Below are 14,118 nucleotides of genomic sequence, written 5' to 3' on the forward strand. Positions count from 1 at the left end.
TCACGTTTATTCTTGGTCTCAGTCTAGAGATGTGTGTCACTTTTGTGGTCTGATTTGCTGCATTGTAGAGGGGCTGTTTGATGCGTGAATTCCTACATAAGCTTTGCATACCTTTGGGCTAAGCATACTTCTAAAATGGGCAACATTTCTGGGAGAAGTAATATTAAGCTGCTGTTTTAATAACACCTTAATATATTTAATGAGGTTTTTTTTTTAGCTGTTTGAGGAAGACTTTGAAGTGTGTGGGGTTGGAGAGAATGGAAGTGGAAGAGAAAGTGCAGAGTATTGGGCATTGTCGAGAAGTTTTATATTGACAAAGGGCGCCTTCTAATGTAAAGAGATATTCCTTGGGGGAAGAAAACTTTGCAGAAAGGAGAGGTAAGGAAGGTACTCTAGACAAAATTCGACAAACATTTCACAAATTGTCGTTAGCCATAACATTTAAGTATTTTGTACAGGAGAGTTTTCAAATTACCAATGCTGCCATAGTGTATAGTTTGTGGTTATTTAAAATCTTAATCACCAAAGTCCTGGTGGATAGTTTATGATAGACTAATTGTTGAGCGGCTAGATGCTTCTCAGTACTATACTGGCATTTCTTTGCAGTGATTTCAAAGTGTGATAAACAAGTGTACTTCTTTATTTCACTTTTAATTTGCTACTATTTTCTGTAAGTCACCCAAATATATTTATCAAGTTGTTAATTGTGTTAAGGCACTGGAAAAGTGCCTTATCAAATAACTTTATCAGGAAATCCCTATCCTTTAGGAACTTCTGGAATGGAGATGCTCTCTGTGCTCTTGTGAGGAGTAGTAAGGAAACTAACAAAAAACATGCTTGTGCCTAATATAGATGTCTGAAGGCAAGAAACAAAGGTTCGCTTTAATTTAAATGGCCTTTTCATGATTTGGAATATGGGATATTCTTAGTACACAGTCAATCTTTTATATGGGCAGTAAAAAAAATGTAACCCAAGCCAAACCCCTTTACCTTGTATATTATAAAAATTGGGGGAAGGATGTTAAAAGATGAAATTTTATTGTATGGCTATTGTTGCAACCTAAGAATAATTCCTCTTCTTCCCTACTTCCAGTGCTATAAGTATATTCATAATTGAGCCCACCAAACTAAATCATAGTGAGAACTTTAAAATGTAGGATTAGTAGTTTAATATGTAACAGGGAGTTCAAAAACTATACCTAAGAAGTGTTAATTAGTGACTTTTAGGAGCCTAAATGAATTATCAGGGAAAAAAGAAGTCCAGTACCATATCAATATAGTTATGAGATTCAGCAGAATTTCTTTGGATGCCAAACTTTGTGATCTACAAAGTGGTGATCAGCACTGCTATTAATAGATCCTGTTAATTTTTAGAACACAACCATGTTTATTTTCTGGTCCTATTTGTTGCTCCATCACTAGTTCTTTTATATTTTTTCTAGTTAATTTATATTGACCAATAATGTACTTTTTCAGTCCTATAAATATAAATATAATTCAAATGTATGTGAGCAACACAAATCCTTTATAAAACTGCATTACTACATACCTGATATAAACTGAAGTTTTATATAACTTGAAACATCACTGTGAATTGGATCTCAAGTTGTATACCAGACACTAACTACAAAATAAACATTACTTCTAATTGTTCTTCTAATAAATTCAAGAATACATTGTTAATAATTTTAAACTTGTCAACTAATTTACTGTGAAAAAAATGAGCATTACCTTCTGTGCTGTAAGTATAATTTTTTCCTGCAGCAGTGTGAATCTTTGCTCTTTTGCCCAATGATACTGATTATCATTAACAGTCATGAACTTCTAAGAAATTACAGTAGTAATCATAATTTTTCAAAAATATTCGAAGTACTATGGACAGTTCAGCTTACCATGTTTCAGTTTTGAAGGTTTTGTTCACAATATGATTACAGATATGTTGGGTCTGTGACAAATATTGGGGTCTGTGATGCACATTTGATAAAACTTCATTTTAAATCATCTTCAATGTAAAAGTCTTGTATTTTTTCCTTCTTAGAATTTGGTTCAAATTAATTTGAAGTTTGCTGTAGAGTTAACATTCTAATCAGTATTGTCACTGTATTTCTGGATCCAGCAATTGTATTTGATCATGTCTTTGTATTTTTTTACCTCATCATACTTTTTCCTTTCAATAAAATCTTCTGTTTTAAGTGTGTCTAGTAATAGCTCTACTAGAATATTGCCACACACAAAAAGTTTGTTACAGAAACTTGGTTTGGAAATCTTTACTGATTTTTTGACAGATAAATTTTCTCATACTTCACAATTAACTGGAAATTTAGTTACTATAAAATAAAACTGATGAACATTAATACTCTCATTTCAGTGATGTTGAAATTTACTATCATATGCCAGAAAATAAAACAATATGCCAGTGAAAAGAGGGAGTCACCTGTTCTTAATTGATAGTATAACATTTCTCCATGGCAATTCTCAAGTTACCACAGTTAGCCAGAGTGACTTTGTTGCTAAGGATCCATGATATTACCCTAGTAGTTCATAAACTATTTCATTTTTAAAAATCAGTTAGGATCCATAACATTGATTTCAAGACCGTTAATGGATTGCAACTGGAAGTCTGGGAAACATTGGTCTAGAAAGATCATAGGTGAGTAGGAGAGTGGTACAGGTAAATCCAGAATGGTAGCAAGGCCTGGGTCCCGTAGGGCTTTAGTAAGCCACAGTAAAGATTTTGGCATTTAAGTGTGATAGAAAATCTTGAGTATGGTAAACTTCGTATGATTTGAATTTTAAAAAGAACACTCTGGGTGGAAAGTGGGTTTTAAGGGTGGAGCTGTGGGGGAGTGGGGTGGACAAACTATGGCCCTATGGCCCAAATCCACCCATCACCTGTTTTTGTAAGGCCTGAGAGCTAAGAACAGTTTTTACATTGTGCATTTCAAATGGTTGGGCATGAATCAAAAGAATAATATTTCATAACAGAAAATTATATGAAATTTAAATTTACATGTCCATAAATAAAGTTTCATTGGAGCTCATTTGTGTACATGTGACTGCTTTGTGCTGCAATAGCAGATTTCAGTATTTGCAATTGAGATAGTATAGCCTGCAAAGCCTAAAATACTACTATACGTCTAGCCCTTCACAGGAAAAGTTTGTTGACCCTGTACTAGAGTGAAGCAGCCATGTCAGTAAAGAGGCTATTGTGGAGTCCAGGAGAGATGATGGCTTGCAGGGAGATGGAGGCAGCAGTTTACATGGATACAAGTAGATGAATATTGGGAGATAATTTTGGAGAGTGGGCTGAGAGACTTGCTGTTGAACTGGTCCACTGGTAGAATTGATTGAACTCCTTGACTGAAAAAAGACAACCATCTAGCCAAAAAAGTAAACATATTGTGTTGCATTTCTTTCTTTATGTTATATTTTAAAAAAGAAAAAGATGTAACTCTTAAAAGCAACTTCAGTGTGAAATGAAAAGCATTTATGTATTTGATATATGGCATTTTGAATTGTAATCTTTGTTCTATAATTAGCTTCTTGCTATGTAGTTTAAATTCACTAACCTCTTTGTACATATGCACTCATCATATTTGTTAAGACTGTTCTAGGCTTTTTGAACACAGTGCGTTGTTTTAAATGGCTTGCAAATATAAACTTAAGTGAAATACTTAGAAACCATTCTAGGTTCCTTATAGGTAACTTTTCATTTGCATGAATGTGTCAGCTATGTCAGGATAGAATTTTATTTTTAATGCTGAAAATTAATTTGGTTTTGACTTTTAAGATTTTTTTTTCTTGTATAGCCCCCTGACTGTAATGGAATACAGTCAAACCTTAAAGCTGGAGTATCTGACATTTGCAGTACAATTACTATTTAAACACCAATCCCAGCTTTAAAAACTTGGAACAGTTGTTTTTGTCCATTTGCCATACCTGAAATTTATAAACTTTCCTAAGAATTATATAGTTCTTTATACACTTGTCTCTAGTAATATGGCTGACTAGATGATCTAAAAACTCTTCTGATTCAGTCACCAAGAAATGCTAACTATAATTTAACATTCATTTAAATGAACAGCTGAACTTCAGGGAAGTAAGAGAAAACTAAGGATATAAAAGTAAAGAAAAGACCGAAAAACAGGAGTGTTTGAGCCAACATTTTGTCTTCTGTGTGGGTCAGACAAGAGTTATTTGTTTGGGCATTGTAGGAATTTGAATTTTAATGCCTGTCTGGAGGTAGGTTACAAGCCTTGAATTCCCAACAAAGTGGGAAATTGGAGCAATATCCAAGCATAAAGCCAGGATCTTTGAAGGACAATTCCTTTAAGCAAAAGGGTAGATGAGGAAAAGAACCTGTCCACCAGTGCAATGAGACTACCAAAAAAGTTTGTAAATAAGACTCCCCTAAGAATTTTAACTATGGTCCTGCCCCTTGTTGACTTGGGTTTTAAATTAATACACCTACATGGTCTAGGAAAATCTAAACCAAGAAATTAATATGAAAAGGATTCATAGGGTAGCAAAGCCTCTGAGTTATCTGGAAGGAGCAAACACAAAACATCCTTACTTGGATGAGCTTTCAAACCAGGTTGCCAGGATTTCCGCAGTTAAACTGTATGAAAGAGTTTGCAATACCCAATTAAAAAATTCAGAAGGCAGTCACCCATTATTACCACAAGTCGGTAGACACAATAGAATTAACTACTTAAGACCTTAAGATAATTATCATAGAGACCATAAATAAGTATGTTTAAAATGATAAAAACTGAAAGGAAAGGAAAAGCAGAGAACAAATCAAAATATTTGGAAAGGAATCCAGTAAAACTGATAGAAATCTAAAATGCAGTCATTAACAGTATCAATGAATGGGTTAATCAGCAGAAATAGTTGAAGCAGGAATAAGTGACTAGAAGAGAAAGCTGAAGAAATTACCCAGAATGCAGGAAAGAGAGAAAGAGGAAAAATCTTTAGAGACAAAGGAGTTGGAATGAGATGATCCAACATAATGTCTAGTAGTGAAGTGCCAATAGGAAAGAAGATAATATAGGCATGAAGCAATATTTGAAGAGACAATGGCTAAAAGTACTGCATAGCTAATAAAGTACAGAAGTCCTTTTAGTTTGAGAAAGCCTAATGAGTCCCAAGCAGGATAAATAAAAAATTAATCCTTGCCTAGACACATGAAACCAAAGAAAAAGTAGAGTATAACATTCTACTAAAAGGATAATGAAATAAATTCATCTGAAAAAAGGTTTTAAATCTTATTTTCCAGTAATAGTGATAAGTTTTCACGAGTCTATCTGTGTGTTCATTATCAGTTCAACCATTATCAGTGGTTAAAAGCTTCAATTTTGAAGAGTTTTGTAAGTTTTTGCTATGGAACATTAGTGTCTAAACATTTAATTATTAGTGCTATGAGGAAAATACTTCTTTTTGTGCCTCATTTTCCTCTTAGGAGAACAAGAAATATGCCATCAAGAAAGCTTCTTCCAAAATGAGTGGTAACTTTTAATGTCATTGATTAAAAATAGAAAATTTATTTGAAATTTTGAACAAAAATCTGTTACCTTTCTTACTTAGTTTAGTTTTAGAGTTTTCTCTCTCTGTATCAAGAAACCGTGTCTTTTTTCCTTCTGGTTTCTATTCTGTTCTTTTCCTATTTCTTATTCATAGACTTGTAAGGAACAGCTGTATTTGTGAGTCATTTAAAATGGTTTATTCATCTTATGTTTAAAAAGTAAAATGAAATAAAATCCACCTTGCTTTCTTTCTCTATTAGTATTTCACTTTTGATTTAGTCCCTTTATTACTGCGTTGGTCAGCAGATAAAGTGGGCCATCTGTGAAAATGATCACCTCCATAATTATTCTCATTTTCCTTCATGGGTCAACTGTTTTGATGTGAGCTAGAGGTAGGCAGATGGTAATCTTCATGGTCCTGACAAGCCAGAATTTCACTTTGAGGTATTCTGATTTTGGCCTGGTCATTTAATCTAGCATGCGTGCGTGCATGCGTGTGTGTGTGTATTACCCCTAGTGTGTGTGTGTGTGTGTGTGTGTGTGTGTAGTGTGTGTATGTGTATTACCCCTGGTGTGTGTGTGTGTGTGTAGTGTGTGTGCATGTATATTACCTCTGGTGTGTGTGTGTGTGTAGTGTGTGTGTATGTGTATTACCCCTGGTGTGTGTGTGTGTGTGTGTGTAGTGTGTGCATGTATATTACCTCTGGTGTGTGTGTGTGTGTAGTGTGTGTGTATGTGTATTACCCCTGGTGTGTGTGTGTGTGTGTGTGTGTAGTGTGTGTGCATGTATATTACCTCGTGTGTGTGTGTGTGTAGTGTGTGTGTATGTGTATTACCCCTGGTGTGGTGTGTGTGTGTGTAGTGTATGTGCATGTATATTACCTCTGGTGTGTGTGTGTGTGTGTGTGTGTGTGTGTGTGTGTGTGTGTGTGTAGTGTGTGTGTGTGTGTGTATGTGTATTACCCCTGGTATATAGACATTCACACTGCTATACCAAATGTTTCCCCTTTAAAACTCTTCACAATACCCTTCACTTCTTGCTAGGTCTCATTTTTAACCATTTTGATGTTTGAGTACATGTGTGTATGTATTTGAGATGTAAAACTTAAATCCTTTAAGCTTCTTCTATCTTATTTTATTAGCTTCCAGTCTGTGGACATTCTTTATTTTAAATATCTTCTAAAAGCTTCTCTCCTTATAATCATCAGTTATGAATTTTAAACTAACAAGTTTTATTTCAAACTGCATATTTAAAATTTTTCTGTTTTCTGTTTGCAGCGATGTACATATTAGGGTATATGTTTTCAGCACAGAAATGTTCACGTTTTCTTTGCACATTTCCATATACAAAAATGAGTTTAGGTTATTTAAATCAACAGGCTAAGTTTTCTTTAAAGTCATTTTTATTTAATGTCATGGATATTAAATTATGTTTATATATTGTTATTTAGGTGACTATTATATGGTTAAAAAGATTTTGGAGGAAAACAGTTCAGGTGACTTGAACATAAATTGCGTAGATGTGCTTGGGAGAAATGCTGTTACCATAACTATTGAAAACGAAAACTTGGATATACTGCAGCTTCTTTTGGACTACGGTTGTCAGGTACAAGGCTAGATAATTTTATCCAGTAGCTTCTAAGTACTGTTAGATATGCCATGTGTTCTTTCTTTCTAGTTTCCTTCCTCTCTCCCTTCTTTTTTTCCTTCCTTGCTTTTTCTCTGTCTTCTCTCTTTCACCTTTTATTTGGTTTCAAGCCACTAACAGTTTCAAAAATAAACCAAAAACAGCCTTTTTAAAAAAGTATATTTTGACTTGATTTCTTTTTCCCCCCAACTTTCACCCCTACCCCCCATCTTACAGGTTTTACAGCATCTGACAGAGGTATCATGACTTACTAAAAATAAGTTTGTTTTTATTACATTATTAGTATTTATATTATGTATCTAAAAATAATACATCCATTCTGGAAGTGTCAGGGGGAACAGGTTTTTCTATGGCCCATATAATTTATAGTGCAAGAACAAAATGCTCATGACTCACAGTGCAATTTTCAGTTAGGCTTTGATTTTCTCCTGTTAAATTTTATTAAATCTTCCTTTTTTGTCTAAAATTTGACGTTTGCTTAGAAATAAATGTGAATGAATTTTTTTAACTGGAAAATACTTTCTGTTTGTCTTCATATCAGTGCAGGCATGTATATTTGTCTTGAAAGAGTTCAGTCAAGAGATTCTGAAGGAAATTTAATATATTTTTCCTTTACTTTTTGGTTTTCTTATGATGAGACTTAGCTCATGAACTCGGGCTCTTTTTTTTCTTTCAAAAAGTATGGTTTTTGATCTGTTGTAACTTTAAATTACATATGTATGTGTGTGTGTGCGTGTGTGTGTGTGTGTGTGTGTGTGTGTGTGTGTGTGTTTATATATAGAGAGAAAAGAGAGACATCAGGAAGCATTCATGGAAAATTATAAAATTATCAGTAGATTAGTTCTATGTACATTTCTGTTATACACAGATATGTGTTACAACATATGGTACTATCTTTACATATACATATTTAGAGTAGAAAAATAATTTGCTTTCCCAGCAGTTTCAGTTATCCAAAACACTGAGAATCAGAAAGTAAGTTAAAAAATACTTATGAGCAATCAGAGTAGATGCCATGAAGTCTCCCGTTTATGAACTTTCGTCATAGGAGGAGTACTTCTGAACCCCTCCTTCAAAGTGTATTTTTTCTCATTTTACATTCCACTTCACCAAACTTAATTACTTCATTTTCTAATCCATGGAAAATTAGAGGGGCAATAGAAGGGGCATGAGGACTGCGGTAGAACAAAATGAAGTGTAGCACTTATTTAATGCTGGCCCGTAACATTTCATATATGCTAAACTCTGCGGAGCTATATGTTAGAATAGTAATTAATGTTTATAACAATAGCCCAGAATCAGTAAGGAAAAGTTAAGTTATATTCAGTACCTATTGTTTTAGAAGAAACAATATATATTATACTTCTGAATACAGAAAACTTCCATCAAAATAGTTTCAGTTTGAAAGTTAAACACTTAAAGGCATAAGCTTCAGTTACCTAGAAAATAAGGTTATAAAATCCCTGATGATTCTGGATAAAAGAGGTATATATGGTATAATCGTTTTTGTCTTTTTACATATGTAATTCTTTGTATATAATCATTCTGTAATATAAATGCTTCTTTCACATACCTGATCACACTTGCATATCATAGCTGCCTATATAGATGTTAGATTCTATAGGACTGAAAACTGAGGCTCATAGACTTTAATGAATTGCCCAAAGTTCTAAAATAAGTAAGGGCAAAACTAAGATTTGAACCTGATCTTCTGACAGCAAATCCCATGCTCTTTCCAGTTTACTGTGTTCTGTCTCAGGTTAGTATGTCATATCTGTCAATTGACAGATGTCCAACGCCTTCCATTGGGTATGATTGTGGAAATGAATAAGTAAAACATGATCCTAAAGGCTGTTAAAACTAATTGGACAATTAAAGTGCATATGAATTTCAAATCAGTTAAATAATGCAAAAGTGTCTTTGATAAGTGCTAAGGGGTAATAACTACTTGACCATTGTATATTGCTTTGAGGTTACAAAGTGCTTTCATGTATTTTATCTTCTGTTATACTTCAAACTGGATAATTTTGCTCCTCGGGACATTTGGCAATGTTGGGGACATTCTAGGTTTCACTAGGGGGTGGATTACAACTGGCATGTGGTGGGCCAAGGATTGGAACCTGCTAACCATCCTACAGTGCCCAGGACAGCTGCCACAACAAAAAATTACCCAGCCCCAAATGTCAGTAGTGCCGCTATTGAGAAACCCTGTTTAATACTTTAACTTTTGTGCTTTACACTAAATATTTTAGAAATACAGGAAAGAGGAGATTGCTGTGGTTTGAAGCTATCAGGAAAGGTTTCATAAAGGAGTGTCAATTGAGCTCAGCCTTGAAACATTAATAATTCCTAATATTGATACTGTGTTGTGTGCCAGGAACCTTAAATGTATTCACTTCCTTATTCCTCAGAACAGCTACATATACATACTATTATTATCCATTTTTTAGAGGAGGAAACCAGGGTACAGAAACGTTAAGTAACTTGCCCAAAGTCACTCTATAAATGGTAGACCTGGAAGTGGTATCCGGGTCCTGGCTCCAGAGTCCATGCTTTTACCTACTACCCAGAACTGCTCTCAAAAATATATAGATAGGTCGGGAACAGGGGATGTGAAGGATGTAAAAAAGGCATGTGCAATGTATATTCTTGAAACAGTGAAGTTGACTTAGCCTTTTTGAACAAAATATTTGGGTTGGATAGCAGAGAGAAATAGCTGGAAAATAAGTAATCTAGTGTCTGTGTTCAGTATAGATTAAAAAACGGAAAGTGGGGAAAGCTATAGCTAGGGTTGAGCATTTTTTAATAGTAATCCAGATATGAAGTGGTTAAAGCCTGAGCTGAAATAGTGACTATAAGAATGGCAGGTAGTGGTAGATGTGAAGATGAAGAAAGAATTGGTAGAAAGTAGTGCATGTTGAAATTTGGAGGGAGAATTGAGAAGGACTCCAAGATGATTTGGAAATCTTAAACATGGGTGACTGGGAGAAGAATGAAAGAAAAACAGGAAGTTGATAGAGAAGTCAAGCTTGGGGCAGAGAAATGTGAATTCTAGTTTTATTAGCCTTGTTTATTTTGGGGATACCAGACAGTGTCCAGTGGATAGTTACAGATGAAGATGATGTCTCTAGGGAGAGGTCAGTCTGGAGAGATAAGGCAGTCATGGACATGGGGATGATTACTGACATCGTGAGAGTGGTGCAGTCACAGAAAAGAGCAAAACGACTGGTGCTGATTCTTAGGAAGCACCTACATTAACAGTGAGCATTAGAAGGAAAGAGTTTCATTAAAGGAGTTGGGCTAGTGCAGTGTTGTAAAAACCAAGAAAACTAGTTTTTCTATATGCCTTAGAAATCAAAGAAAATTAGGAAGTATGAAGGGCCACTGGATTTTGAAACTCTGGCAACAGTAGTTAGTGAAAATAATATGTATAGATTTGAGAAGTTTGACAAAGTGAGATGAAGAAAATTTGAATGATAAGAGGAAGATAGGATCAAGTCAAGTTAGTAGAGTGAAGAAGTATTTTGTGTTTTGGGAGGTAGGGGCTAGGCTGATAATTCTGTGAATGAAGTACCAAGGTCCTAAAGAAGGCAGAATAGCCTTAAGTGGAATACCAAGGTGGAAAATTTAGTTTTGGAATGTAAGTAATTTCTTACTCTGAGTTTAGAGGAAAGAGTATGGGAATTGTTGAAAAGACAAATTCTGAGGTGAGAAAGAAGATAGTGACCTCATTAATACGTAACAAGTATATGTATTAAACAGATTTTAATAAGGAATTGTCAAATATCTGTGAAAAATTGGGAAGCAAAACTAATGACATTTTATGTACCTATAAATATTTTTAGAATTCATTTAAAACAATTTTTTTCTTTCAGAACTGCTGCCTTTGATTTATCAGATAACATACCATTTGTGCAGAATAAAGAATAACTCAGTGGTAACTGCTTATGTATGTGACTTTTTTATATACATATTTTTATACCTGAAGCTTATCCTTTTAAGCATTGAAAGATTTAACATAAATATTTATTCTTTTCTAAATAGTGTATCTGAATATAATTTAATTTTACCACCGTAAGTGGGAATCATTGAGAATGTAATCATTGTACTTTGCTTCATATAGTCTGAAACTATTAACAAGTTTTTAAATTATTTTTAACATTAAATGGCTTCAGACTGCTGAGTATTGATAGTGATTTTGCTACTTTTCAATGGTCAATTACTAGCAATTTTTTCTTTCCTTCTCCCTCCTTTGTTGGTTTTTATCTAGTTGTTCCCTTTCTCAGTGAAGACCTGAAGGGTACTTGGGGAAAGCCAGATATCCATCATTTATAGACAACTCCAAGTCCGTGTGATTGAGACAGATCCCTCTGGGAAATAAGGCCCAAGAGTTTAGTTTGTGACATTTTTATATATTTTTTGTTTTTTTTTAATTTGCTGCTGGATCCATGGCTGTGTTTCAGATGGTTGAGATTGCCTGGTGTTTTTATTTTGAGAGTAGTGGCATTACTATAGTTAGCTTTATGAGTTAAAATTAGAAATGATAAATGAAATGTTTAGTAGTAATGAGCACATGAACTTTTGTTTTTTTGTTTTTTTGCTTCACCTGACCAAGTGTCATAAAAACTAAAGAGCAATGATTGCAAAGCAAAAGAAAATAATGCTGGACTAAAGAATAGGCTACAGCCCAGTGAACCCTTAATGTTTTAAGGGATAAAATTATTAAACTTCCCATCAAGGTGGGGAGTGTTTCCTGTGGTAATAGGTGGTTCCTAATGGTTGAATGTCGTCCCAACCCTTTCTTTAGGGTGCTTAGCCCTATTTTGAGACATCTAGATAAAATCTGCCATTTCTAGTCTTATTTTTGACCATCTAAAGTGGATGAAAGCTTTATTCTTTTCAGATACAAAGAATATTAAAATATAAAATATTCATTTTCAAGAGAGAAAATGTTAATTTAAATAAAGATTATAACAGTCAAAAAATGTACAGATCAAAAATAATCAGGACATCTTCTTAAAATAAATTATTTATACCCATGTTTCCCTTCTGCCTTTACAGTTTTCTTGAAATAAAACAAAAAGAACCCCAACAACTTGATATCATCGTTGCCAAGTATCCTAATAGGACTGGGGACTTCGTTACAGAGCCGAGAAGTCCCCATTTCCTCAGCTGGTTACTTTCTCCTCCTGTCAAAGTTGGAGCTTCAAAATGAGCTCTCATTTAGAAGTAAAACTGTAAAGTCACTTCTCTCTCCTGTATCCAAGGACTTCAGGAGCCTACTTCTTTGTGGCTTTACTTGATAAGGTTGCTGATATTAATGTCACATTTGTACCATTTCAGTCAGCCGTTTATGTTTTAAAGAGGAGAACAGAGCTCTTCGCTCTGTTCACATATTTTCCTTTCTCCCTCTCCTTTCCTTATGGTTGTGTTAGCGATCATTTTTCCTATACTGAACACAGTCCTTTGTAGTAGTAGTCCTTGGCAATTTCTTTTATGGATTTGGAATGTTAAGATTCTTTTGGTCCACAGTTCAAGAATAAAGATCTTGAAAAAAAATACCAACTTTAAATACTGCCCGAATCAGCACTATTCAATTAATAAATCCTTCTATCAAGCTGTCATTATTTTACCAACTCATGAAGTGAAACCAGATCAGAAACGTGTGTTGTGGTGCACAGAAGTACTGCTTAGGCAAGCAAATGTACTATTTGGACAGTCTTAAGTTTTTTGAAAATTCGATATTACTGTACATAATACATTTTAGATTTTAAAAAAGAAACTTTTATTTATGAATTAGTAAAAATAAATAGTTTTACCTTTTTATCCTCCATTTTCGTTTGTAACCTTTTTTTTTTTTAAAGTCCACAGATGCACTTTTGGTGGCAATCGACTCTGAAGTAGTGGGAGCTGTTGATATACTACTTAATCATCGACCAAAACGATCAAGACCAACTATAGTAGTTAGTACTCTTAAATATTTATTAATTTGGATTTTTAAACCAAAATAGATCTCCTGCCCCATTGCCATTTTTTTCTTCCAAATTTATTTTGTTTTAAAGAAATAAAATTTTTTTTAACTCTGTAAAAATATTGCTTTAGAGTAAGTAGACACTTGCAAGAATAATATTGCTTTCAGGAAACCTTTTTAAAATTAGCGATAATTACATAATTTTGTCAGTGTGGACCAGTTTTTTAGTTTGGAACATTGTCCAGGTTAAGAATAAAAATACAGATTAGTTTACAGATAGATTTAAGAATTAAATATAAATAATGAAATCATAAAACTGGAAGAAAATGTAGGTAAATATTTAACTGGTTGGGAACGGGAGGACTTTCTAAAGATAAAAGCAATGGACAAAAAGCACAGTGGCATAGCCTTTTGGCTATACACAAGTTACACTTCTGGGATTGACACATCAGGCAAAATTTAGAAAGCAGTTGGATAACTGAAAAAATATATTTTCAGCACATATCACAAATTCATAATATTAGACGAATTGACGAAAAACACCAAAATCAGAAAATTAAGTACAAAATATTAAATCTCACTTATAATCAAATACAAGATACTAATTTTTGCTTATCAAATTAGCAGAGATTTTTTTAAAACAACAGTAATGAAGTAGTACAGTCTCAAATACTCTGGTAGGGAGGATATTGTGGAAAGCAGTTTGGAAGGGTATTGTCATAAACAAGAAGGATGTTCATATTTTTAAACCTGGTCCTTCCTCTTTTAAGAACTTATCAAGGAAATGGTCAGAAATATAGACAAAAATATTCATTATAATCTTATCTATAGCAATGGGAAACCCATGTTACACAAGCTAAACTTCCCCCGAAACAGTCATACCTTGTAGATATAACAGGTTTGGTTCCAGACCACTGCAATGAAGTGAATAGTGCAATAAAGCAAGTTAAATGAATTTTTTATTTTCCAGTGCA

General features: G+C 33.8%; 1 protein-coding gene across 7 annotated transcripts in view; it reads left to right on the forward strand.

Annotated features, from left to right (window-relative positions):
• TRPC1 (transient receptor potential cation channel subfamily C member 1) overlaps window positions 1-14,118 on the forward strand; it is a 65,166-nt gene that overhangs the window by 4,056 nt on the left and 46,992 nt on the right. For 2 of the 7 annotated variants that reach the window (XM_036996427.2, XM_073232331.1), the window contains exons 2-3: window positions 6,977-7,131; window positions 13,038-13,136. The exons of 1 other annotated variant lie outside the window; for it this stretch is intronic. In XM_036996427.2, coding sequence (XP_036852322.1) covers window positions 6,977-7,131; window positions 13,038-13,136 — 254 coding nt within the window. Of the gene's footprint in view, window positions 1-6,976; window positions 7,132-11,048; window positions 11,123-13,037; window positions 13,137-14,118 lie in introns of all 7 variants that reach the window. 4 more of the 7 variants (XM_036996423.2, XM_036996425.2, XM_073232330.1 and 1 more) reach the window with 3 other exon arrangements.

The sequence above is a fragment of the Manis javanica genome, chromosome 3 (genome assembly GCF_040802235.1).
Source record: "Manis javanica isolate MJ-LG chromosome 3, MJ_LKY, whole genome shotgun sequence".
Lineage (NCBI taxonomy): Eukaryota > Metazoa > Chordata > Mammalia > Pholidota > Manidae > Manis > Manis javanica.